Source organism: Corvus brachyrhynchos, unplaced genomic scaffold (genome assembly GCF_000691975.1).
Source record: "Corvus brachyrhynchos isolate BGI_N302 unplaced genomic scaffold, ASM69197v1 scaffold363, whole genome shotgun sequence".
In the NCBI taxonomy this organism is placed as follows: Eukaryota; Metazoa; Chordata; class Aves; order Passeriformes; family Corvidae; genus Corvus; species Corvus brachyrhynchos.
The window spans coordinates 2,431,986-2,459,626 of NW_008237404.1; the positions used below are offsets into that span (position 1 = coordinate 2,431,986).

At 41.6% G+C, this 27,641-nt stretch overlaps 1 protein-coding gene across 2 annotated transcripts in view; it reads left to right on the forward strand.

Moving 5' to 3' along the window:
* ARHGAP20 (Rho GTPase activating protein 20) overlaps positions 1-27,641 on the forward strand; it is a 57,527-nt gene that overhangs the window by 10,576 nt on the left and 19,310 nt on the right. Inside the window, exons 3-6 of one of the 2 annotated variants that reach the window (XM_008631001.2) lie at positions 16,822-16,992; positions 22,117-22,266; positions 24,121-24,162; positions 25,099-25,183. In XM_008631001.2, coding sequence (XP_008629223.2) covers positions 16,822-16,992; positions 22,117-22,266; positions 24,121-24,162; positions 25,099-25,183 — 448 coding nt within the window. The remainder of the gene's footprint in view (positions 1-16,821; positions 16,993-22,116; positions 22,267-24,120; positions 24,163-25,098; positions 25,184-27,641) is intronic. The other variant, XM_017730821.1, reaches the window with a different exon arrangement.

Below are 27,641 nucleotides of genomic sequence, written 5' to 3' on the forward strand. Positions count from 1 at the left end.
CCGAGACGGTGCCTTCCATTTGAGCCGCTCTGCATACATAACTTTTTTCTCCCTGCACTACAGTTCATTAGACTTTAAACTTACAAAACGTGTTTATCGAGAAGTGAACCATCTGGTAGGCTGTTAGTGCTTCCAGCTGTGTATTGCTCTTTACGAAGAAATGTTATTGAGGGAAATAAAAGTATGGCTTTGTAAGGAATATTTTCTCCTACTCTGTGGTGTATTAAGTAATCAGTATATGAGCTTTGGAAAGTTTTTTGTCTTTGATCTAATTAATACCTTGTTTGACATCATGCAGAATTTCACAGTATTTCAGAAACCTGTGAAAGTATTCTGTGAAAAAATCAGAGTTGAAAAATAAGGAAGTCAAAATTCATTTACCTGCTGGTATTCAGACATTAATATTTTTCTTCAATTATACTTTTAAAATTTATTTTATTGCCTGCTCCATAAGTATCAGAAATCAGAAATAGCTGGAGAGACACCCAGTGCAATACACAATACATTTTCACCTCAGAATTTTATGCCTTCTTTAAAGTGTCTTGCTTGTATAGCCCATATGAGAATTATTTCCAAATCTAGTGTGTCAAAGGATTCTTTTGTAAGGCCAGTTGGCAGAAACTGTGTGGTGGAGAGGGCCAAAGAGGGGAATGCATTGCCCTGTTCTGCAGTAAGGCAGTGCCTATCCTGCATGACAAACGATGCTGTTTTCACATGGATGGATGCTGCCTCAGTCATGTCTGTACTCTGCCTGTGGCATGCAACAATTTAGCTGCTTCTGTGTTTTGAACTGAAGTCTATGGCCTTTGGGAGAGGTATTGGGTGAAGTCGAGGACCCTGAAGTCAGAGCATGTGATTCTGTAGCTTCAGAGTCTTTCAGTTTAGAGGGTGACACTTTGGATGGTGTTTATTATTGTTCACAGGAGCAGCAATTCTCACCTGTGCCTGACTTCCTTGTTTGGCTGTGCAAAGCACATTGCTCTTCATCACCAAACTGATGGATGAGTTTGATCTTTCCACTCGTTTTGTTGTGTAAATGCTTAACTCTGGTGAAGTGCTTTCTCTGAAGGAGAGCTGAAGAGCAACGAAATGACTTCTTATGTTTTCTAATCTCCTCCAAATGTTTTACCTCAGACCTGTCTCTGCTCTTAGTTCTTATAGACACAGCCAGTCTGCAAAATCTATTACTCTTCTCTGGCAGTGAACCTTAATACTGGGACTCCATAACACTTACTTGTTAATGGTTGATTAATGAATTGTAGATAATAAAGCGCCTATCTGAAGTTAACAAACATCTGTGAGCGATTTATTTGAACACTCTCACCTCAGCAGCTGGCTCACCTCAATATTTGTTGAAATTAATGAACAAGTGCAAAGTTTAAAAGGGCAGGAAATACTTAGAAGCCAAGTCAGTTTGTATTTTTATACCACTTTATATGTCACGTGTCCCTGGTTTATATACAGGGCACTTTCATAAAACGTAGTGGCACTTTGGACAGACTAACTCTGGGGCATTTTAAAGTTTATTAATGCTATTTATTCAAAGAAACCATTGTGACATCTGGAGATGGCTATTTAGGCATTCAGAGGACTAAGGCTTTTTGATGGTAGTGTTATCGTTGCTGTGATGACACAAGAATGTGAGCAAGGCAAGATGATCTAGCTGGAAAAAACAGGTGCTTGTTTGTGCCGTTGTCCTCTTACCCAGTCCTGAAAGAGAAGTAAGTCTGAAAGTCTTGCGTGCTTAAAAGCTCATCAGCTTTTTCTCCAGCTATATAATTTGGTTTAATGAACATTCAGCTTTCATTACAAATCTTGCCTTGCCTTGTCAATCATATAGAAGAAGTTACATGATACTTGGCCTATAGAGGAATTTGGGGATATCTGTATGGCATGGTGGTGCACAAAGGGGAAATGGTGCTGTAATCCACGCCTCACTTGACTTGTACCTGCAGGCAGAAGAGAAACATAGTAATAGTAGAGATACTATAGTGGAATTTGGGCCCTTACATCCATGAGATGAAAATATGCAGACCACCATTGCCACATGTTCTTGTTTCTCTTCCTTTTTTTCTGTACAGCTTCTTTTTCATCACAAAATTGTGATGAATAGCCATGTAAAGACTCTTCCACATTATCAGATGTACTCTTCAGAAGCATTTTGAGCAAGGTTATTGTAGAAATGTATTGGAAAAATAAGCTTTTGGTATTCTTCTTGGCTCATATTCAGGTGCAGAAAAAACAAGTTCGACTGTTAACTCCATTAACGTGTATGAAATCAGCAAAGGATTTGGGTTAGTTATATTTGTCCCCAGACTTGTTCCACAGTTGTAATTTTCCTCTTACTTTTTCTTGGTGTCTTTTAGTGAAACCTGCACAACTTAATGATATAGTTCAGTGCAATACAAATTACGTGCTTGAAACAGAAATGTCTGATGCCTGGATTTAAAGCATCAGGTATTGTCATCCCAAATAATTGATACAGAATAATAAGGACTTGTTGCAAGTCAAATTTTCAGCTTTTGTTCTGCTGTCCCTCAAAACAATTTTCACATGTGACAAAATTGAAGTTTTTGCTCTGCATTAGTAATCTTCTGCTTGCATCTCTGACAGGGACAGCCAAACTCTGTGCTGCAGTCGCTAGCAGCTTCCACTTTTCTATTGCACACCTCAACAGATCTTTGAAAGTGATATTTTTACATGCTGAAACTAAGAAATATAATTTCACAATTTCTAAGTCTGGAAGATCATTTATAGATCTGTATCTCTGCACAGTAAAGGTGTTAAAATACTGAAAATGTAACAACTCTTTTTTACAGTATGGAGTGTGTTTATGATGTTATTTTGGTGTAAGCTGGAAGCACAGGCTGTTTTAAAAACCCCTATTACTTAGTCCCCTATGGCTCTGTGGCTCACGTGCATGAGCACACAGACGCAGGGATGGCTCCAGTAATATTAAGCCGATGGCAAGGAGTTGAGAAGGGTCCTTGCTTAGAGTTCCACAGAAAGCAGTTTATTGCTACAACTTGCGAAGGGGTCTAGAGGCAAATGACCCTGAGCGCATGACAGCTCGAGCTTAAGTACAGGGGTGTGGCTAGCACCAGGAGCCAACTGGGGAAGCTGAACTGAGGTACATTACCATAACCAAACAAGGCGTCCTGGGAGAGGCTCCTTTCCCTCACCATAACCCGTAAGTCTTTGGCACCGGAGACTGTCTTACCAAGAACTCTCTCTATCTCTTGTACCACAGGTCAATCGGCCACCACAAACCCCAAAGGATATTTTTTAGAAAGTTTATGAATAAATCCCTAAAGAACCTGAAAAGGAAGTTCCTAGAATGTTACCCCTATCCAATTTTGTTATGTGACTTTTATGGCTGAAGAAGTGGAAGGTAAAACCAGAAGATTTCACAAGTTTTCCATGGTGTTTTCTCCCCTTGTTTACATAGAGGTAATGCCATTCACAGAGAGGCTGTTCTTCCTTCTTCCAGTGCACAGTAAGTGATTCTGGCATGTCATCTTCTAGGGGTCCTGTGCCAAAGGCTAAATAGCCTAGATAACGAAGATCATATGTGTAATCTAGTAATACATTCCACTTGGCGTGAATCAAACACAGAGTGTTCCCAGAGTCTTGGACATTGTGTTTTCAGGGTTTTAGTCAGAAGATATGTGGATGATCCAAGCTATGTGACTAGAAGAAGACAAAAATAGAGACTTCTAATAAATGTAAATTGCCAGAAAGCCTTAACTGTCTCTTTTTCACAGGGAAGATGAGTAGTTGGTGTTTCAGGCAAAACTCATCGCAGGGAGGAAGGGGATAAAAGTTCATTGCAAGTAAGCAGCTTGTTAGGTGGATATTTCAGTTGTGATATTTTCACTCATTCTTCAGTCATTTCCATGTTGGTGAATAATTTTGCCTCACAGTGTGATCTCTGTGAGGTGCGTTTGGCTGGTGAGGCGATGGAGACAGAGCACAGGCCCCTCGGCCACGCGCCACAGCCGTTTTTACCTGCTGCTGCAGGACGAGGCCCTCATGCAGAGACTCCCCTTCCTCCTCTCCTGTCTGCCCCTGCAGAGGTGGGTGTTGCTCTTGCACAACCCCCAGGCACCATGGTGGCATTTGCTGGAGTGTGGACTGTAGATGGCCTGTCCCTGGCAGAGGCCACCCATGCCAGGCAGAGGAGGGACACCCTGGGCCAGGGCCGCCATGGCCTGGCCGGCCCATGGTGCCACTGCTGGTGGCTCGTGGGGCACGGCTTAGGGTCCCCCCGCCATGGGGCACAGCCCTGGGGTGGCGTGGGACAGGTTGTGCCTCGCCCAGGAGTTTGCAGGGCAAAGGCCGTGCTGTGTGCATGTGCTGGTTTCCATGCGTGCCTTCCACATGTGATCAGTGGGAGTTTCCTCCGGAGCAGCTGCACGCTGCCAGCGGGATGAGGGAGGCTCACAACCAGACTGGGAGTTGACATGGACAGGTACCATCCCAGCTGGCTCCAGCTAGTCATCAAAAAGGAGGGAAAATCCTATTCTAGAGACTCAGTCACCAAAGCAAATGAAAGTTTCTTTGCTTCTGGGTCTAATTCTTAGATTTAATTCAGTCTCAAAACAGCTGATCAGGATTTTTTCCGAGATTTTTTTATTTCATGAAAAGTTTTGATGTTTTAACATTTTATGCTCAATCAGAATTTCTGCTTAAGCAGAATCTCTGTATGAAAACTTCCCTGAATTTCTCCTCTCAGTATGTCATGTTTCCCTATGTAAGGTAAGCATATATGAATTTGTAGAAAAACAGTAAATTTTTTTAATCGCTATTTTGTGTTTAATGCTCTTCCTTTTTAATGGAACTACACATAATTAAAATTACTTGTGATGATATTCTACAAGTTGTCAGTTTCTAGTGTATCTAATTCGTGCTTGATTAAAGCTAATTATAACACTGGAGTATTTCTTAAACCATGTGTTTGCACAAAAAAGTTACTTTTACATAATAATAGCTGAGTATAAAATTTTATTAACTGTTAACAAGGTGAACTTTCTGAGGCCTCAGATGGCCTTTTAACTCGGAGATTGGCAATCCTGCCCCTCTGCTGTGCTTTTTCTGTTTTGTTTTGTGTGAGTGTATGTGTGCATATGTTTGTTTTTGATAAAACCCATCAGTTCTTCATTTACGACCTACAAACTGGCTTATAGCGATGTTTGTACATCTGGAGATCGAAATGAGCTGCGGCTTTCGGAGATACGCTGCTTTTTTATTAAAAGGAAAGGACTAGAGGTAACAAGAAGGAAGGCTTGGAAGCAGGGTTTTGGAGGGATTGGAGTTTAAATAAGGGATTAATTTTACAATAAAGGACTAATATTTTAACACCAGCGCCTTAAGCCGATTCCCTTTTGGAGAGAGTTGTGGCAGTTTTAACATGAAGACAGTGAGGGGCAGTGCTCATCAGGATGAGTGCAAGGGCTCTGCTTGTCCAGATGTCTCAGGGTCCACATGTGCTCTTGGCTGCAGCCCATTTAAAGGACTTTTTGGATTAGGCCTTGAGGTCTGGCAGAATGCGGCTGTTGTCCAGCCATTGTGTATTGCTGATTTTAGACAATAAAATCTCTGCCAAGTGACAGTCTGGCCAAGCAGTTTGGGCAGCAGCATACCTGAGGAAATCACAGACCAACTTGCTCAGACTGCTTTGTGCTCATTTATCTTGTGTAAACAAGCAGAACAGCTCTAATGATGTGCAGGCTGATGTGCAGCCTCTGGTGCCCTCACCTCTGACAAGGGCCAGCGTTAAACACCAGCTGAACTCTCCTTCAGGCTGATATGGAATTACTTCTGCTGGTCCAGCTGTGTCCTCGTGGTGCACAAAGCTGCTGGTGAGGGGTTTAAATCACATCATGGGAATAACAGTCTGGGTTTAGGTATCTTCTGTGCCCATTCTTACGTGTTTGAGTGCTGGGGGCTAGATCCAATAAAGGATAATAAGCCTCAAGAACAAGACTCTAAACCCATGACAGAAAGACATCATCTCAGAGGCTTCCTGACCTCTCAAGTACCTCTGTTCTTTAGACACTGTTCTGCTGCCCAGAGAGCTTACCAGACTTCTGGAGTTTTGCTTTTGCACATCCCAGTATAGCATAACTGTTGGTAGCACTGAACAGGTAGTTATCATCTTAAGGCGTAGAGATGTGGGCGATCCTCTAACAGCTTTTTTTCCTCAGCTCAGATCACTGGCAGAGCAGGAGCTTCTGACTAACCTGACCGAGTAGCTATGTGAAAAACTCATTGAATAAATAGGTGGGCAGTTAGTTATGGGAGAGCAAACAGGTGCATGTGGCTCCATGCATGTCCATAAGGAATCTGGGTTACTATGCTTGCAATAGCTGGCAGCAGCAGGCATATAATCTCTTCACTGTAAAAGGATAAAAGGATTCCTGTGCTGCAGTAGTAGTATCAAAATACAATTTAAAGCCCTGGAGGCAAAGCAAAGCCAGATTTGTTCTTGTTACAGCTGGACAGGTGAAGTGATACTCCTGTGTATGTTGGCACCCATGTTGTTTATCCCTCTTGGAGAAGTGGTCCTTACAAACTGAAGCCAGTATCCTCTCCATCCAACCTAGCCTTGAACACTTCCAGGGATGGGGCATCTGCAACTTCTCTGGACAACCAGTTCCAGTGCCTAACCGCCATCACAGTATAGAGTTCTTCCTAACATCTAATCTAAACTTACCTAGCCGAATACCTTCTTCAATAATGGGAAAATCAGAGCCTAAAGGAGAAGGACTATTGAGCAGTGAAACTTTTAGAGACCATGAGCAGCCTACTGGTATTACCCGTTAAGTGAGTGAGGTGACTGACAGTCAGTAAACCCAGGCAGTCAACTAGAAAATGCCATTTCCTGTTGAAAGGACATGGTCACACAAGTGCCTTACTCTTGCCCGCCTAAGCTTGTGTGACATACAGCTGGAGATGTTAGGGTTGGCAGAAACATGTAGGCTCACTGACAGCCATTCATGGTGGTCCAGAAGGGATTTCTAAAGATGTCCACACCAGTCTTCTTACCTCATGTGCACATCAGCTTTAAATTACTTGTTTCTGTAGAAATCTGCAGAATGTCTTAGCTATTTTTGGTAACCCAGAATTCCTGGCTGTTATATGACCTGTGCTGAACTCTTGTAATACACTTTACAAGAAGATATATGAAAACCCCTTTTGAATAAAAGCTTCGTTTCATCCATGAGGTAAGTCAAAGTCAATGGAGCTGAGCCAGGCTTTTAAATGTTCCAGTTGTGATTAAGTGGGATTAATTCTCCTAATTGCAATTACTGCTTCTCAAAAAAGTTAAGGTAGGACAAAAACCTTATCCCTTCAGGTTATCCTACTAAATACCCTACTATATAGGGTATGTTATAAAATATCCTTTAGTTACCCTACTAAAATAATACTGGATCTTGTAGTAGGACATGGGTGAACCTGAGATCCCAGAGTGCTCCTCTGTATGTCACCTCAGAACGGGTAGGAAGAAGCTTGGTTGGTAGCAGCAAAGGTAGCCTGTGCATCCAGGCTTCTTGTAAGCCATGAGAAGCTCCAAAAAGCCCAGACAATGATGGTGCAGAACTGTAGAGCTGGGGTGTTAAGTTTTGGCCTTTTCTTTCCCCTTCGTTCATCCTACTTTTTTTCCTATTTTTTTCTTTATTATCTTTCTTTTTTTTTCCCCAAAGTTCACTTTTTTTGGTGACTTTTTTTTTTTTGGTCCGAACAATGAAATCTGTTTGGGTAGACAGTGCCTGGAATGGCATTTCCGTGGTGCAAGTGGGATGAGAGAGTAACTCAAGGTGGTGCTGCTATGTCAGTCAGTAAAAATGAGTGGGAACTGCAGTGGTGAACAGAGGATTGATTCTTCCAAAGGCCAGAGAGCTTTTATTGACTTCTGCATGTGAATGTGTCCTCTCCCAAACCTCTCCCTTGCTCAGGGAGCCTTAGACCAAAACCCCTTGAACTTGTTGGCTGCTGGCAGAGCTGTATAGCAGGACTGGAGAACACCCACACTGCAAGAGCTTTTCAATAGGATTTAAATAACTTGCCCTAAATTCTTTTCTGGTGGAAATAGGCAAAATATGACCAAAACGTGTGGTGCTAATTTATACCAATAGAGAATTTTGTCCTTGTGTTAAATTTTCAGAGTAAACACCTTGCAGCTGTTTGTTAAAATAAAACAAAAAGCCTTGGAAACAAACCAGACCACAAGTGTGTTTCCTGTCTCCAGCCTCCACGCTGTAGTCCATGCTTGCTCTGCAGAGAATATTGTCCTTTTGGCTATGTAAAAATTACTTAAGTGCAGCTTTGTTTTCAGTTAGGCTGCCAAGCTTCCATCCTGAAACGTGTGAGGATTTTGTAATTTTTATTATGTTTAGTAAGGTTTTGACATCATGCAGAGATGATACAAAACAATTTTTAGAATCCTATTATAATTTAAGTTGGAATATTTTTCTCAATATATATTGCCTTAAAATGTGCATGCTGGGTTTTAAAAACAGAGAAGTGATATCCAATTTTATAAATAAAAGTTTTAGTTCTGATTTCTGCCCTAAAACATAAATTTGTGTAATTATCTGAGTAAAACTTGCTCCCCATTTCAATTAATATACATCTTCCTTCCATTGTCCAGGCTTGTGCTTGCCCTGCCAGTGCTGGAGAGTGGGTTGCAGCACATTTTGGTCTGAAGTCTCTGTGGCCCTATTGGGACTCACTGCTTGATCTTGGGTATAATTTTCTCAGGTCCAGCTGCTTGCCTGGGTAGAGTGAGGACAGCCCTGTGCTGGAGGCTGTGAACTGAGGCTGATACGTGCTCCAGGTCAGAGGACTCGCTATGAGATCCCCAGGCACAATCCATTAGGGAAAATGCAGGGGTGAGGCGTGACTGCCCCATATTTGTTCAAGTACATGACTTGTAAAAAAGAAGCTGCAACCAGAAAGAACACTTGTGAAGTAGAATCAGGCGTTGTAAAACTTAGTAACTAAAGCTCTTTGAGAAACCAATCAGATCTCACTTGTTTCATGGTACAAAAGCTACTGTACCCGAAACGGTGATGGCCTGGGGGATTTTAAAGGAGTGCTGCAGAAAATAGACTTGCTATTTCTGGAATGCTGCACTGTTTTCACGAAGTGCTGCTTCAACTGCATAAGATTTACCAAAGATAACAACATGCAAACATGCCCAGCATCCTCAGAACGAAGCTCCCTTGGCATAGCAGGGATCAATTGGCAGCAGATTTTCAGAAATGGGTTGGCAGCCCATGTGATTAAGAGAGTTTTATGCTTGTTTATTAAAGTCCTTTCTATAAATAGTCAGTGTAAGTTTACAACTGCATACTAACTTTGTTCTGGCCCACATCTTACCTACCACCTTCCTGGAAAACACTCCTACCCACCAAGCTGATACTTTTTGTGCTTTCTTTCACCCTCCAAGTATAATTATTACTTATTAGAATAAAGTGCTGTATAAACGTAGATGAAGTGCATATTTGGGATCACGAGGATTTGAAGTGGGCAGATCCTGAGCATGTGGGTGACTTGCCGAGGGCACTGGTTGTGGTTCGGAGGCAGTGACAGGAGCAGTTAGCACCTTTAAAAATGCAGAGGATTTTATATCTCTATCTCTATATATATCTGTAGCTATATATGTCTGCCTGTCTAAGTAGGGCTCTGAGCTGCAGATTGCTCCTTGTGGGTGAGCCTTGTCTGTGTGTTGCCTTGTTCATGTCAATGGGAGCTGTGAATGCTCATCCCTGAGGCCAGCAGGGCTTTGCATGGTTGTGCTGAACAGGCAGTGGGGATGGAGCAGGCTGGACTGAGCAAGTGATGGGAAATGGGCATGGCTGTTGGCATCCCTGTTTTCAGCTCCTTACTCCATCTATAGACAGCTTGTAAGTTTGTGTCAAGCCAGAAGCCATCACAAGGACATCTCCAGATAGATAGTGTTATTGTGCAGTACTGTGTTGTATCTCCCTGTTTCTTCCCTTTTCCATCTGCAGCTGGTTTGAGGAAGTGATTAAGCACCTACACAGGGCTTTGCTTGTTCCTCAGCTGTTGTTCAAAGACAAAGCCCCTTGCTGACAAATTTTGGATGTAGGTCTACACAAATGGGTGTAGAGCAGTTGTAGCCTCCTTTCTCTTCCTGGCTGTTCTAGCCTGAGGAGTGACTCCTCAAGCCATATGCTTTAATAAGCTGCCAGCATGATAGAAACTAAATTAATCAGGAGCATGAACAGGACTATCTCCATTTTCCTGGGTTCAGGCCCAAGCACAGGCAGTTGTTTTCAGTGTACAGGAAAAGCTCTTCTTTCTTTCAGTTTTTCACTCCTCACTTTAAGTGTACAGAATGCATTGATCTGTTTTGTGTGATTATTTTGACAAAGTCTGGGGTGATTGTGTCAAGTTGGCTAGAATACAGTTCAAGTCACATCCAGATTATCATTTATGATGAAATTCAATTTGTGTTGAAGTCCTGAAATCTTAACATTGCCCTTTGGTGCACTATAAGGAGTGCTGCAAGGTGAGTCAGTACTCACTGCTGAGTTACAGATTTGGTTGGGTTTTTTGTTCCACCTTATTTCACCTTATTTGGCGACCTCTTGCACACCAAATTGGAGCTCTGCTTTTGGTTAGTTAAAGAATTGTTCTCACTACCTTATTAAGTTAAGTATCCTGAGTGCAAAACACCCTCTAGCCACACAATGTGGGTAATATGTCTGATGTCTTAAAGGATTTCCAGCAGTAAACCATCGTGGCTTCCAAGCTCCAGTTAGCAGGTCCTGCCTCATTAGCAAAAATACAAGAAAGCATCTATTAAGCTGGCACTGAAGTTCCTTCTCACAGGACTTTTTAGGAGCTTAAGGGTCTGAGTAGGAGGCACAGAAAAAAAGTACAAGCATTGTTACCTGATTTCCAATATAAGTTCTATTAAGAAAGTGGAGGAACATACCTGCTAGATCAGGCTTGCTTTTGGGGGTATCTCTGCTGGTCACAAATGACATGTTTTCCCTGACTGATAATCCATTTTGGCAAAAATCCATAATGTGGGCTGAACTGTAGACGTTTCTTATGGTGCAGATAGCTGCTGTTTTCACTAGCCTTGAAAGGATGTGAGTAGCTCCTGCTTCTTTCAGTGGGCTGCTCTAGCCCAAAGCTGTGACTCAGTGATGGTAAAGTAAATGCTTTACTGAGAGATGCTGAAGTTGAAAGTTCATTGGCTTTATTATTCCTAAAAGATAAATTACTTATTCCTTAGAGCCATCCAAAACTGGCCTTTGAGATATACAAAAGCAGTCTGTTGTCTCTGAACACTGCGAGGAGGGTTAGCAGGTGCTCTGCTTGGTGGCCTCTCTAGCCTGTAGCCAAAACAAGGTTAGATTTATGCTGCAAGCTGCAAGCTCTGCACATGCAGGCAGATCCTCTTCAATGTCTTCATAAATGACTTGGACACAGGTCTCGAAGGTACCCTTACATCAGTTTGCCAATGACACCAAATTGGGAGGAGCTGTTGACTCCCTGGAAGGCAGAGAGGCCCTGCAGAGAGACTTAGGCAAATTAGAGGCATGGTCAATCACCAACTGTATGAAGTTTAATAACAAGGGCAAGTGCTGGATTCTGCACCTGGGATGGGGCAGCCCTGGATGTGTGGACTGACTGGGGAGTGAGAGGCTGGAAAGCAGCCCTGGTGAAGGGGATCTGGGGGTCCTGATCAATGACAAGTTGAATATGAGTCAGCAGTGCCCTGGCAGCCAGGAGGGCCCAGTGTGTCCTGGGGTGCATCAAAAAGCAGTGTGGTCGAGGAAGGGGATTGTCTCCCTCAACTCCACTCTGGTGAGACCCCACCTGGAGTTCTGTGTTCTGGGGTCTCCAGCACAGAAAGGACATGAACCTATTGGAGCAGGGAGAGGAAAGATTACTAGGATGGAATATCTCTCCTAAGAGGAAGGGCTGAGAGAATTGGAACTGTTCAGCCTGGAGAAGAGCTCTGGAGAGACCTTAGAACAGCCTTCCAGTACCTAAAGGTGGCCTCTAAGAAAGGTTTCCTTGAGAGGTGTTAAGATACCCCATGCCTAGGAAGATTCAAGGTCAGGTTGGTCCGGGCTCTGAGCAGCCTGATGTAGTGTCCCTGCTCATTGCAGGGGTGTTGGACTAGATGACCTTTAAAGGTCCCTTCCGACTCAAGCTATTCTGTGGGTCTTTGGTTGAATGATTCTCGTGGGTCCCTTCCACCTCAGGATATTCTATGTTTCTATGCTTGATTGTATGAAAACTGGAAAGAGCCTCTGGTCCTTACTTGAGCTTCAGCACCAGTGGAGGCATGCAGGATTTATACCTACAGTACATATTCGTGAAATGAGTGTAGGCCAGGTTGTTCGCTGTAAGAGGAATTTGGAAAGGTATTACGTACGTGTTTGACAGACCAAGTGCAGCCTCACACTTGGCTGGGCTGGTTCAGCTTTCAGCCTTTTGAATAGTTGTCATTTCACTGCTCTGTAATGAAAAGGGGAATTTCTCACCTACCTCTTTAGAAGGACTTCAGAGGTTAAAAAGAGAAATGGCATTTTATTTCAATAGGTATCAGTTGTGCAGAGAGCACTGGTGCTGCATCATAAGAGGAAGTGGACTTCTGTGGCTGCAGAGAGCGCATCAGTGAAGAGAAGTTCTGGCAGAGAACAACAGCCAAAACAATGGAGTGAGGTTTAGGATGGAGCATGAGCAGTCTGTGAGAGGGATGTCATGTAGCTGAGATACCTGCAGCAGCTCATTCCAGCTTAGCTACCTAGGAACAGGTTGTTCCCCTGAGGCATCTTAGAGCTTAATCTAAATCAATGAAAGGCTGAAGTCAGCATCAACTGAAATCAGGGGAAGCTTCCTATTGGCATAAATGACATCCGGATCATGGATTTAGTAACCACTTAACATGGACTGTTAAGATCTCCTTCAAAAAGTATAATTTCTTTCATTGTTTTCACTACAAACAGAGAATAAAGCTGACATCTCCATTAACACCAAGAATAAACATTTAGTGGGTAATGCCATTCAGGTATCGGTTTTATTGGAAACCCCAAGGAAGCTCTGCAGGGGGAAGAAGTATTTTTTGTGTTTCTGTGGTTTCTGGTAAATACAGGATCAATGAAGTGAGCTCTGACATTTCCTTTCACACTGAATGCAGCTGAGATACGTTTTTCAGTATTTGGCTGACTACTGTAGATTTTGCCCTCATATGTTTCACTTACAAAATTGAAGTGTTTTTTTTTAAATCATAGTGTCTTTTGAATAGGCACAAAATTCCTATTTTGATTAATTTGAAAAATAAGAGGTATAAAAATTTATATTCTGGAAACACCCAGAGAAAAGTCTTCAATTAACTTTCTAATAATTTCATCCAGCACAGTGATTTTAGTCTTTTCCTGAATAGCTCAAGAATATCTCTGTAGATATCCTCAAATTACAAGATGTTCTCCTTAGTTAAAATCCCACATGAAAATTTCTGACCCCCAAAATAGTACTTTTAGAAAAAAATGTCCACTTAAGACTAGAGTTTTAGAATGGCAGTGACATCAAAACATCATTATCAGCCTTGCTTCCTCACAAAGTGGAACATGACTGATTGTTGGCTCTACAGGATCCCCATCTAACCCCATCTTTCAGGAATCAGTTCACAGTTCCTTCTTAACAAAGCTTGATGACAGCCTTTTTTTCTGCCAGAATGGAAGGATGTTACTGTGTGGGATTTTTACATGTCTTAATCATAAAGTGATGTTTAGGGAAACACAGGGAAGGCAGAGAGAGTCCTACATCACTGACTTTTATTTTTTATTTGTAGCAGAAACCATGTTGACCTGAGTTTTGCCTAATTTTATTGAAAAGAATTTTCAAAGAATCAGTATTTACATACTTAGCACTTTTTCAAAATTAGACCCATCTAATGGCCAGAAAAATCATTGAGCCATTAAAAACTGAGCTGCAAAAATACCTCTCTCATATAAATCCCTGTGCCTGAGGATATTGCTGATCTGCATTTTCTTCAATGTAACAACACTTTGGTTTCATTCATGTCTTGTAACAATGGAACATTAATTGAGAGGATCAAACGCCTGCTTTCCAAAAGACGTTTTTTGTCACTGCTGACATGAATTTCCTCCATGTTCCTTGTTCCTGGGGCGTTAGAAGATTCTGGCTGAATTAATGGCTTTGATTTTTTTTCCACTTTGAAGAAAATATTGGCACTTTTTTTTTTTTTTTAATAAGGCTTATCAGGTAAGGTCTAATATTAGCATATGTAAGGGTGCTTATTAGAGTTCAGATGACAGATGTGCTTGAAAGGCACTGGCTCAAAAGGCAGTTCAATTTGCTTGACCCTGCTGGCATTACTAAATCTACTGCACCTTCATTTGTGTGCCAACATGACAAAGATTTTGCTTAGTTTAATTTGAGAGGCTCCTGGGCTTATGAATCATGATGTAGAAAATGTACAAATAGGAATAATCAAACAGAATTGCCTATATGGAGACACAAAAGCCAGAGCCTGTAATTGTAAGAATGCTTCTGCCGATTTGATTACAGCAGCGTAACGTGAAAAGGGTTTTCTTCACAATTGTTGTTACTGGGTTCAAATACAGGTGAGCATATCCCTGATTTAATCTTTGAGGTAAAAACCATGCGTGGCTTTCACACAGGTGGACTCATCAGCATTCCTGAATTCTGTTTTAAGTCTCTGTGCCAAGTGCTGCTAGGGAGTTAATGAAATGGAGTCCCAGTTACCTAGCACTCGTTAATGAACTGGTGAGGTGGCAATTTCTAGTTGAGTGACAGGGCAGGAGAGGTGCTTGTTGTTCCCCTGGCTCCTGTTGCTGGCCACACAGTGTGTATCCCTGTTATGCTGGACCAAACTCCTCCCTCTGCTTTAACCTCCACACTCCTGGACACCCCTTCCGCTTAGGAATGATCAAATGACTTAGGTTTGCATTATTCATTCTCCAAGTCATTCCTCTTCTTTCTCTCTTACCTGAAGGGGTAGGTAATGAACGACAAGATTAAGACACAGTTTAAGACAAAATAAGTTGAGGAATTCTTTTAAAAACTCAAGACTCTCAGCCAGAAAGGGGAATCCAAGGCCAAACAAGGCTCTCCCCAGCAGATAGAGATCCTCGCCAGCTCCTTACACATCAGTGAAAGTGTGTCCTGCTAATGTAGGCCAATCTTAGAGCTTATCCTTTCTCTCCCAGCTGTCAGGATTTCCTAAATAATTTCCGGCATAATCCAGCCACAAGTATCCAGGAGGGGAGGGTCATGAGTCGTCCATGCTCTAAGAGAGGTAGAAGAAGGTGTATGACCTTTGAAGGTTTCCTCTGCTTGCTCTTGTTTTCTTTCATTTCCCTCCCATTTGTTTTGTGACTTTCACTGTATAAGCTCCATTTCTTCTCCCAAAAAAAGTGTTTGTCATCCATTCCAGTGGGACCAGGAATAAACGGGAGTTGCAAAGCTGTTCACTTCAGCCTGCCCTTGCCAGGCTGATCCTGCCAAGTGCTAGCTTAATATTTTTTAACAAGAAGAAAATAAGTAAATACATTTGAATAAAAATTGAACTGATTCATTTGGCCAGAGGGAAATGATGCATTTGGAGGCATCTCTTGGGAAAGCCAGTAATTGAAAAGTTGGATTTTAAAATCATGAGTAAAGATACTGATGGTTCCTGGATTTAATCCAGAAATTCATTATTTAAGGTACACCAGAGTATAGGAGACCTAGGTTCAGTTCTCTCAGCTTTGTGTGAGAACTTGAGGCCATGCCTCTGGCTTTCCAAGGGAGAGCCTCACCTGCTACAAGCTTCCAGGGAACCCTAAAGAAGGAGTGTTGTCCTCTCAGACACTCACATTCTTTTGATTTGGCTTCATATAAATGGTCGTTTGTTAGAGCAAGGCTCAGAAAGTAGGGATATCCTGTCTGGGTGAGTAAGCTGACCATCATGCTAGAGAAAACCTATTTCTGCTTCAATAACTATTCAGCTACTTTATGTAGAACAGGTCGATCAGGAGAGTTTGCAAGAACCATGTCTCCACCTTGGGCTGCAATACCTCCTTAGAAAAGATCACTTAGAAAAGTGTCTTCTAGGAGAAAGCCTGATATTTCCCCCACAGAGTTGGGTTTGGATTACCCAGCAGCGTCAGATGAGCATAGTTGTGCTCCAGCCACACAACCAAACCCTGCAGCAGGAGCTTAATTCATTGCTTGTGGGCTGTGTACTGGGAGAGAGAAAGGCTGAGCAGCCTTCTCAAGTTGCGTCTAGTGCATGGTGTGTCTCTAGCAAGGTTCAGTTACACCTTATATTTGTCCTTGGTTCTGAATAATTTCTATAAATGGCTTTTAACCCTGAGTATGAGTCCTATTCTGATGGAGGTGGTTGTGCAGTTATCTATTCATCATGCATATGTGTCCTCTCTCTTTTTGGAGAGCCTACAGGAGATGAAATATTTTCTCTAAGACTTCAATACAAAGGGAAGCAAATACAAATAGCTAAAATGGGGAGGGCTGTGTCTAAATTATTGTCCTTTGCTAAATGCGACCCATGCCAAATGCTACAGCTTGGGCTGTAAAAGATTCAGTGAGGATAGTCCCTAACAGATTTTGTGTCAGAATCTGACTGCTGAATTACCCTGTAAGTCCCTCTCACCTTTCACTGAAATGTGGTCAAATAAATTACTTTTTGGCAGCAGCTGTGGGAAGTCACTGCCTGGTTCTCACTCCCAGGCGAGTAGCTGATTTGCTTTCCTTTACTCTGTTTATTTTATGTCTCTGCAGGGAAGGCTGCTTGTCCCCCATCAGCCCAGAGGCATGGCCCCTTGTGCAGTCTTTCATATGCCACAACCGAACGTTCATCCTGGACGGCCACGTGCAGCTGAAGACGAGTCTGCAAACCCAGGAGCGACACCTTTTCCTCTTCACAGACCTTCTGGTTGTTGCCAAGTCCAAGTGAGTATGGCCCCTCAGGCGCTGCTCCTGCAGAGCAGACCTTTTCTTCAGTGGAACATATAATGGATTTTCAGAATACTTTTTAAGTAGCAAATCTTCCCTAAATCATAAGGAAACGTTTTATTTTCACCTCTCCAGGCATCTTTGAAAACCTCATAGCCATAGAGGAATTTCAGGATGCAGAATTTTATGGAAATATCAGATAATCTTTGATATATTTCATGTTTTGTGTCATCTTCTCCACTTTGGGAGCGCAGTGTCACAAAAGACTCATTGGCACTCAACTGTGTCCAATGTGCTACCTTCAACTTCTTGTTTTAGACAGGTCCTCTTCAGTCCTGTGGGGTTTGGATAACACCAGTGCTTGTGCTGTAGGGGGGTTAGAGGTCTTAATCCTTACCTGGAAGCTGCTTTGATACACACCAAGGATGAGCAGCCGTATAAAAATAGAGATTGCAGGCGGCACTGCAGTGTCTGTCTCTGTAGGTTGTCCTGTGCCAGAAGGAGCACGGGGAAGGGGAAGCGATGCTGAGCAGTCTGGGTAGTGTTCATGTGTAATCAGGCTTGCTGTTGAGCTCTGATTATTCACTGTACCATTCACAATTAAATCACATTTACAAGCTGTGTCTAGCATGCCAGCTTCATGCGGCATTTGTGGTTTAAGGCGATTTTAGAGGGTGCTTTCACTTGTTGTTATGGCTTGTGGAGAAGTAATAATAAAAAATCCTGATGTAGCTTCACTCTCTGTTAGGCACTGTGTTGTGGTTTCACAGGGTGGGCAATCTCAGCGGAAGTCCTGGGCTTTTCCAATGTGTTGTTTCGCTTAAGCAATTGTTTCAGGGGCTTCTGGGAAAAGCCAGAAGAAATCTGTGTTTTCTGTAGAAATCTGAGCTGTGTCTGTTTGAATCACACATAGTAAACATAACCCCCCCAGCTGAACTCCCTCACTTGATGTGGTGTGACAACACAGAGGATATTTTACACAAAACATGTTCTGCTATGGGTGGGTGGTGAGCATAAGGATATTTAGGGGAAATCTTGGTATTCTACCAGCAGTAGCAGAAACAGCATTGTTACTGTGTTGATTTTTGTTTGTTGCTTGTTGAGGGTGGAATTCACCTCACCTAATTTCAGCTGTAAAGTGAAATATTTGTAACTTACCTAGGTTTCTAGATTGCTCTTACAGTCAGTGAGGCAAAACCAGCTCCTTACTGTGGCAAACTCACCTGTGCTGAAAGAGCGTTGATAGTGGGTGAGGGGAGTCATACTCTTGGGGGTCTCTCACTCTGTCCACTAGCTTTCCAGTGGGCATGGTCCACTAGCTCAGCTCCTAAATTGTAGAAGAGTACAGTCAGGAGGGATACAGCCCCCCCTCCCTGGTCAGCCTGCTGAGCAGAAGCTGTGTTACAGACCCAGGCTGAGCTGCACATTACTGCAGGTTTGGCTGGGTCCCAGCGGGACTATTTGCATAGGAAAGCACTAGTTGGTGTAACCACACAAAACTCTGGTCCCCAGGGAGTAATAACAGCTCTTACAGCATATGATTTAATGTGGGGAAGAGATGCAATGTTTAAAAAAGGTGCTAGAGGACAATTTGTGCTTTTGCATGTGAAAAAGGTGGGGGGGGAGCAAGTCTTTGCTAGAAATGGTAAAAATAGTATTTTGAGTGATTTTACTTCATGTATTTTGAAGAACTAATTGGGATGTTCTCTCTACAGCTGCCCTGTCAGCAATTAAAGCATCAGAGCTGTCACTAATGAATACTACTTAAAAATCAGCATTTTTAAAGCTGTCTCACACTAAAATGCCAATGCCAATTCCTAGAAGGAAAACCCGAGTGTGTGTATTGCTATGTGGCCGTGACTGTGGATTGCTATTGACTTTTTAATAGCAGGTACAGAGTCAAAGCAGTAAGACTAGGACAGAATTAATGATACAGTTGAATCTTACTTAACTTCAGAATTATTCCTTGTGAATAATTCTGTCTTAAGTAGTTTTTTTGTTTTGGGCATGTGAACCCCTAAGGTATCTTCGGTACAGCTGGGCCCCGTGCGGGTGTGAGCTCAGCTGCAGGTGACCAGTCACTGTACAAATGGAGCTCATGTACAATCAGGCTTTGTATGATCAGCAAATGGGTACAAGTTTTTCCTAAAGAGAACAAGTGTCTTGTGTCCTCTGAGCTTGCTGAGTAAACTGCTTGTGCAGCACCGAACTCCTGCTTAAAGGCAAAAAATTGGCATTGCTCCCATTGAAATTTGCGAGGGTGAGTTGTCTCCACAACTGGTCCATCTATGGCTTTGGACAAGGGGCCTGTAGGTTCATTTTTTTTCTACTTTCTAATAATTTCTGCAATACAAACTCTTATGGTTTCCTATGATGCATTATACCAGTTCATAAAAAATAAGAATGATACTCACATGCTGTGCTCCTCTGCTACCCTGTCCTTCACTACCTTTATGTGAGGATTAAGTCAAAAATGTATTGATTGAAAGAGTTTTTCTCACTAAACCAAAGCTAATTATGTAAAATGTTATACTCTTTTTTATATATTGATTAGGTTTCTTACAGAGAGTGTATGTTTTTATTTGGCAGAGTAAACATTGCAAGGATCTGTCAGTTTAATGATGAAGGTGTCTCGTAAGTTTTTGTGTGGGGGACACAGAGAAATGGTTTCCTTTTTCTCCTTTGTGATGTGCAGCTGTGTACATACACGAGCCTTTTAAGGGTATTTTCCCAAAGTGACATAGAAATTAAGGGTTGAGTGCATACATGGAATTACGGTAGCAGTCTCACAGTAGATCCATAAATGCTTTTGTCAGAGGGTTCAGTTAAGGAGATTAGCAAATCTAGAAAGAAATTAATCTTCCATTTATTATTGCCTGCAAGGTATCCAATTGTAAGCAAAAGGAACTCTGTGTACTCTGCAGTGGTGGCATAACTTGGGCTGTGTCAATATCTACAGCATTGGTGTTCATGATTTTTCTGTTCATTTCAGTGGATTTGGGATCTGCCTGATATTTACAGTAACATTTGCTAGGGGACTTCCTTAAAAAATGTATAATACTCATTAGATTGTTACTGTACCCATTTTTTAAATGTTATGTCATGCTGCTTCCTTAGTCAGCAATGATATATTAGTTTCTAAAGGTAATGCTTTGGCACTTAGATAGAAGACCTACGTTTCACAAATGCTGAGAAGACATGGATTGCATGAAGGACGTGGCAGATAGGGATAAAATTATACTTCAAACTCTCTAGATGTTAATGGAGGCTACTGTTTCAGTGCCTCTGGAAACCAGGCCACTTGAATACTGATAATAGCTGAAAGCTGTGGCCAGGCATGGCAAACAGGGTAAGAATATACATCAAGCATGACTGGAGAACATCCTTGTGTTTCTGCCAACACCCTGCTGACACCCGCTACTGGCACTGTAGGGGTCTGGCTTTATGGACTGTAAATGTTTAAAAAATGAAACAGCATGTAGAATAGTCACTGTACTGGGTAATGGCAAAAAGAAGTTGAGGAGAAAGGGAGGGTCAACAGATTGATTGGGTGGAGTCAGACCAGACATCCACTTACTAACATCTACATTAGTATTCACAGCTGTATTTTTTTGTAAATCTACATTTTTCACAATTCATTCCATGGTCAGTCAGAATACAGTTATTTTTGTATTCTTGACAGATCTTACTTGTTGCATCATAAACTGATTTGCTAACAAACATGTTGAAATGTGCTCCTGTATTTTAAGTTTCTCTTTGACTGGGTAGCAAAACGTAATAAAGAGAGGTGAAATGTTCAGCTGATCAGGAGACCATGTAGTTTTAGGTTTGATATGCACTGATGGTTCTTTCTTGACCTTCCTCTGAATTTGCTGCACTATCCCACCACAGCTGTTAGCACAATGTCAGCTGGAAACCTCAGGCCAGCCAGGTTCGTCTATGTCCTCTTTAAAGCCACAAGGTTCAAGTGCTTTCATGTTTCAGACTGTATTAGTTCAGTCTGTCCTAAATCAAATATCTTTTAAATGAGACTAATCTCAGAGAAAGTAGTCCATGTGTACCAAAGCTCTAAGAAACAGCTTACCTGGCATGTTTATTCATGGAGCACTAATCATGGTGCCCAGCACTGTCCCTATCCCCATTTGCAATACGCCGGTGAGCTGACATGATTTTGGTTTCAGGGAGGGGACACTTTTCCTCCAGCCTTTCCCTTTTGGCCCAGGAGAACCATAGCTCAGGTAATTCAGTCTGCAAGGCTTGAAGCAAGTCGCTGTTGCAGTGCCACAGAGCTGGATTGACTTTGGGAGTTTTTACTTGTTTCTCATGTAGCACTAGCACTCACTAATCCTACAAAGGAAGGAGACTTATAAAGAGAAATCTATTAGAAGAAAAGAATTGAAGTTAAAATGTGAAATTCTGTACATTTGAGCTTTACTCAATTGTTTAGGAGCATAAAACACAGGAAGGGCCAAATTTTTAAAAACTGGGAAAATTATGTATCTTTCTTGTAGATGAGTAAATATTTTGAGAATGCACAAGGTCCTGGCTTATTCTGCAAGTGATGTGGTCCTAAACCTACCATGTTGAAAGTTTGTGAAGGCTGTGTGGTGACCTGTGCAGTAGTTAACACAAATGGCAATTTTTCTGCTTGTTCTTTGTTCAGGTTTGCTTCATTTGCTCTGGCCCAGTTGTCACTACTTAAACTCATCATAATTTTTTGACCCTGGGGCTAAGCAATAGAACTGTATTGTGAACTCCTCAATGGCATTAAAGTCACTGAAAGAAGAGTCAAATACAAGTGGCAATCTTTGCCTCATGGTGAGATTTGGAGGGGGACTCTAGACATGGACAGATTCCCCCGAGAAGGGGGATGTCCAGGGATGCCACAAGCAATCTGTTTATCCCACAAATAAGAGATTTGTTGATCCCATTTAAATGAAAAAGTGGTATGTTTTTATATGCAACCTGATAAAACTTTTTTTTTTAAACTGAAGCAGAGGTGCTTCTCTTATCAGCTCCAGTGCAAGCCTCACATGTGCCTGAAGGAAAAAAACCTCTAGTTGTTTAATCTGCCGTCTGTGTTTTCATGTGTGTGACACACCTGTGAATTTCTGCCTGCAGGTCACACTCTCATTTCAAACTTAAGTGCCAAGCACGTCTCTGTGAGATGTGGACAGCATTTTGTACAGAAGAAGTCTGTGAAGGCAGCACAGACCCAGACCGGTCCTTTGTTTTGGGCTGGCCCACTACAAACTGTGTGGCAAATTTCAGGTAAGAATTGAGATATATTTTATTTAACAAGTTACATAAATGTTTTTAGGCTGACAGGTAACGAGACTATCATAGATTCATTTCAGCACCAGTGACTGTGGGGAGCAGCAACTTGCTGATTCTCTAACCAATTCCTTCTACTGCTTCGAGCAAGTTGCCCTCCATACCTCATCTTCCATCTCGCTTACCATTTTAGAAGTTGAGAAAATGCGTGATTTGGCAAAGCACTTTCTGTGATGCAAACTTGCTCAGTGGAAATTACCTTTTTTTGTATAACTTGACAAACACCTTGGCTAATTAATAAGATGAACGACAAATATTAAACAGCCAAGCTAATGAAAGGATCAAAGTCTCATAAGACAGCTTTAAACAGAAGGCCATGTATTAGAAATAGCAGGAAACAAACAGTGAAATACTGACCTTGTCCTATTTCTCTTTTCGATTTAATTGTGCCAGAGAAAACGTCAAAACTCCTCTTAAAGCGGAATCTCTGCATTTTAATAAAGAGAAAAATTTTTGGTCTGTCTTTGCAGCATTGACTGTAAGATACATACGGGCTGTAGAGGTAATTTCAGTGATTAGGATAATTTTAGTCGCAGCAGGAGGGCTCTTTCGTCACTTTGGATGAGGGAGGGCACCATCCCCCTGAAATCCCAGCTGCTTAGCCACAGTAATTTGCCTGGGTCTTGGAAAATGCGTTTTCTTCTTTATCAACAGAGAGCAAAAGCTGAAGTAACCGGCTTAATTTCTGTGTCACATTGTCCATACCTTAGGACAATGTTGTCTACAAAGTGCACTCTCTTGAGCTGGTTGTGCTGTTTATGTTTTTTACACTTAATAGTCCTGAAACAAAGATGGAATTTTCTATTGATTTTCAACTGAAATCTTGCCAATAAACGGGAGCTTTGATCTAAAGACAGCATGTGATCCTTTATAGATATGTGAAAGTAGCTGAATAGGAAAGCAATAGCTTCAGTCAAAAAAAGAGTAAGAGATTTTACAGAAGTGAAATTCTTTTATGTCTGGAGGTACACAGAAAAATCTAAAGTGCCATGTGTGAGTCCATAGATGACTGTCCAGCAGAACTGAAACAACCAAATCAGAATCACATTTGTAACATTTATAAAGTGCATTTCCCTCGCAGCGTCATTGAGTAGATTTGTAGTTCCCCAAATGCCTGCTCTGGAAATTTGAAGAATGTCATTTGCAAAAGCAGCACTGGGAATAGCAGTTACATCTGGGACAGGATTTAAATCAAGAAAGTTGAAGCAAAATTAGGTTAGACTTCTTGAACTGTCATATTATTAGCTACATTTAACTGGACAGCTTTGTATCCTTCAAAGTATACACATGAGATAAAGATAAATGAGATAAGCTTTGAAATGTCCAAAGTTAAACCCTACTAAGTTCAATGGGCTGATATGTGCTTTGTGATGTGCTGATAAAACAACTAATAAATAAGAAAATAATTAGAATAGTGAAAGTGGAAATAAGTCTGCGTACCTGAGGAAATAACCTTTAAACTTTTGAATTAAGCTCTTTTTTTAAAGTGCCCTCCTCTTCTATTTGGACATTACTTTAAGAACTCAACACATTTCCTACTGAATTAACTGGTAAGGCTTTACCTTCTGTGGCAAAAACTGATAACTGGGGCTTTTGATTTCCATGGCAGGCTTTTCAGTTGACTTAACAGGGAAGCAGACTTTCCATTCAAATCTGGATAAACCTTTTAGGTTTTGTTGGTATTTATGAAATTGCAACCAAGAAACAGTCTATTCGTTTGTGGTTTGTACAAGGACTATTTTGGTATTAGAATGGTGGCTGATTTGTCCTGGTTTTCCTTAATTCTTTCAGGTCTGCAGAACAAAAGGAAACATGGCTGTCTTTTTTGCAAAGGTACTTTATTATATGGTCTTTAAAGACACTGCAAAGAGTCCCGGTCTAGATGAGTGATTTCCAAGCTGTGGTGCCTATGCCATCATGATAGATAAGCTCTTTCAAAGTGACATTAAGAATAAAAAATCTCATGTCTTCTCCCTCAGAAGATCTTGTCTGCTTTCATGCAAAAATCACTGTGCAAGGAGGGAATTGCTTCCCTGTGCTCAGCAGAAAGCTGGAGTAATTCCTATCACACATTGCTGCTTCTCAACACAGCAGCAGGAGCTCTGCCACTATGGCTCTAGTTGAGCCTGGAGCTCTTTCCACGCTGATGGCATTTAATCAAGCCCAGCTGAGGAACCTCTCCTCTAACTTGTATGCTGCTCAAGGCTGGCTGTATTTAGTTCTTAAAAAACATGCCCCAAGCTGGAGGATAAGGTGGGAGGGTTTGCATTAATAGAGCTGTCTTATTTCATTCAGTGTTTGGATGGAAAACTACTAGTGATGGCTCTGTTTTCTGGTCACCCAGGTCTTCTGGTTGAGGCTTGTGTCTTTGTCTGATTCTTCAGAGTACCTGGGTTGTTTAAATCATCCTTACCGCAATGGTTTCCAGTTCACTGTTCAGTCCTTAGAACTAGTCTGTACTGATGTAACTGATTCCTGTAGGAGTCTTTAGTGCAGACTGAGGCATCACAATGATGGGTAGTTTTTGTTTTCACTGTCTCTGCTTTCTACAGTAAACTTCAGTACAAAAGGGCATTACTGGGGGCCACAGTCAGCATCCCTTCCAGATACTGCTGGAAGCTTTCTTGTCCTCAGAGATGTTTCTACTGCAGTACATCTGCAAACAGTCTCCTTCTTACCAAGTTACTGCTGGATTGCTGTATAAATCTACATCTTGCCATTTATGTTTGCAATGTTAAAAATTTACTTGTTTTGTACTTGCTTTGTCAGTCGAATAAGAGAAGAGAAGGAAAAAGACAATCCTAAAAGCATTCCTCTGACGATAATTGCAAAGGATGTGGGAACTTGTGCATATGTAAGTGTTCTTGAGCTAAACAGGGGTCTAAATCTACATCACCTATGAGTGCTATTCACCTGCAAGTCCTTTGGATATTGAGAGGGTTCCTTTGGTTTGCAATCTCCTTTAAGGATTCAACCCCTTGAAAAGGCTCGGTATAGACAGCCCTGAAATGTTTTTTCCTGGTGTATAATACATGATTTCCATTTTAAAGACAGTGTGCTTGGTAAGAAATACTGGTTCTGGCACATGAACTAAGTGAAGTCCCAAGAAACACCTCTAGCAGAATTTACGCATAAGCATCTCCAGAAATGTCAGTACAATGTTTCCTTTTTTTGTTTTTTTGCTTGTAAACTTATCCAAATCCACAGCTGCCTTCATTAAATTCTGCAAAGTTGCAGTTGTTTTATTGTTTATAATGATTTTAAGTCAGTAAAGCAGTATATAAGAACACCCTGAAATTGCCTTAAGCATATTATTCATCAAATAATTGATGTTGGTAAATTTATAGCCAAAGAGTAGATGGTAAAGGAAGGTCATCCATAGGGTGATTTGTACCTTTCTGACTACATAATTTTTAACCAATTTAAGCTAAATTCTCATATGTGGTGAGTTCCATAGAGATACCCTAGCATTCAGTGATAATCCATCCATTCTTCCTCTGCTTTTTGTCTTTTCTTTCTAACTATGCTTGTGACATCTGTATTTCAAGCTCAGAATCCTAAGGAGCATGGGCAAGGGCATAAGAAATTTTCACAGAAGTTAGATTTCACTGTAAGTCTTTGCCCAACAATGAATCTCCACTTAGAATTCTATATTTGCATAAATGTAAGCATAAAGGAGTCTGCCTTTTTCTTTTTTTTTTTTCTCCCCCCAGAAAATCATTATTAAGGTAAACAGTGATAGAATTGCCAGGTTGCTAATACAAAAGTTAATAAACAATACTGATAATTGTGACAGTTCAAATGCAGGACTGCAGATCAAGGTCTGCTCTGGTGTAAAAGTCTATAAATCATACATGCACTCAGGCGTTGCAGTCTTGTACCAGGGTTTGTTGGGGTTTTTTTCAATGTCTTTTCTCCTTAGCTATAATTAGCTCTCGTGCCATATATGGTCTCTTGATACTGACAGTCCTAGGAATGACACACTGTAGTCTAGATATTATCAGTAATAAAACAGAGGAGGAACAGATGGAAATTTTGTGATGCACATAGTTCTTATGGTGCTGTGGTTCCTGTGCTACAGCAGCTGGAGATGCCCAAGAATTATTTCATTTTTGGACAGTAGGGAAGGCTGAACACAAGGCACAAACTATATTCTAGCCAAGAGGAAAACTTATGCAAATGTGCTGACCTACTCCTGAGAGCCAGATGTCATTGCTTCAGGCAAATGTTAAATTTTTTATGTTATGAGCATTCAGATCTGTCCTGAAGCAAGATATACAGTATTCTCACTACTTTCCTTTCATTACCATGACAGCTTGTTACTGTCAGGGACTTACACAAATGTACAGCTCAGGTCTTTTTTAAATGCAAGATGTCAGGGGGTTTGTTTCACCTGAACATCTTATGGCCAGCATAAAATTGACATGTTACACAAGGTGTAAGGGCATTGCAAACTGTCTTGAGACTGGCGGTAAACATCTACATCCCAGCTCTGCTACCTTCCCTTCTTTGGGCCATCAGGTATGCCTGGGTGGTTTGTTGCAGTTGGCTTGCCTGTGTTCTGCCAAGGCTTTAGTCTGGCCATGAACCAGCTGCAATCCAAAGCTGTGTAGTCCTATTGGCAGAGCCAAGCCAACCTCTAATGAGGGCTTAATGACTTGTGCTTGGTGTGTGGAGTTGGCTGGGAAGTGAGGCCAGGGTGGGTGTGATGCTGCAAGCATTAGAGCAACCCATGGAGCTGAGGTACAGAGCACTGCCCAGCAGTACAGGAGCAACACTGGTGCCAGGCAGCTGGTGCTGAAATCTCACTCTGGAAAGACTGCCTGTGGAAAGTGGCACTTTGGCTGACATAAAGCTTGGCACTTTGTGCTGGTCGCTGTAGCTGGTTAAGAAGTGGTGTCTCTGCTGCTCCATGCTTTTCCAAACTGCCTATCAGCAGATTCTGGAGGATGCTGGAGAGATAGTGTCTTAACTGGATGGAACATTACCCAAGAGGAAGTGCTTCCGGTACTAAGCCAAATCTAGCTTTGAGAAATCTGTATAGAATGTAGGAAAGGTTATAAGGATGAACAGCCTGTGTACAGTACTTTCTTACCACAGAGATCTTGAGTTGAAAAGGACAGAAATTAACAATTGATACTTCACTGAAAAAAACTCCCTGAAATGTTTCATTTTTTCAAAGGAAACTTGCATGCTTGTAAATTAATCAAACCATTATGTTTCCCTTATGCAATGTTCAAAAGTGCAGTTAGTGGTTCCAACTTTTTGCATATTTTAATGACAAAGTCATGTCCCCAGTAATTGTAACACTC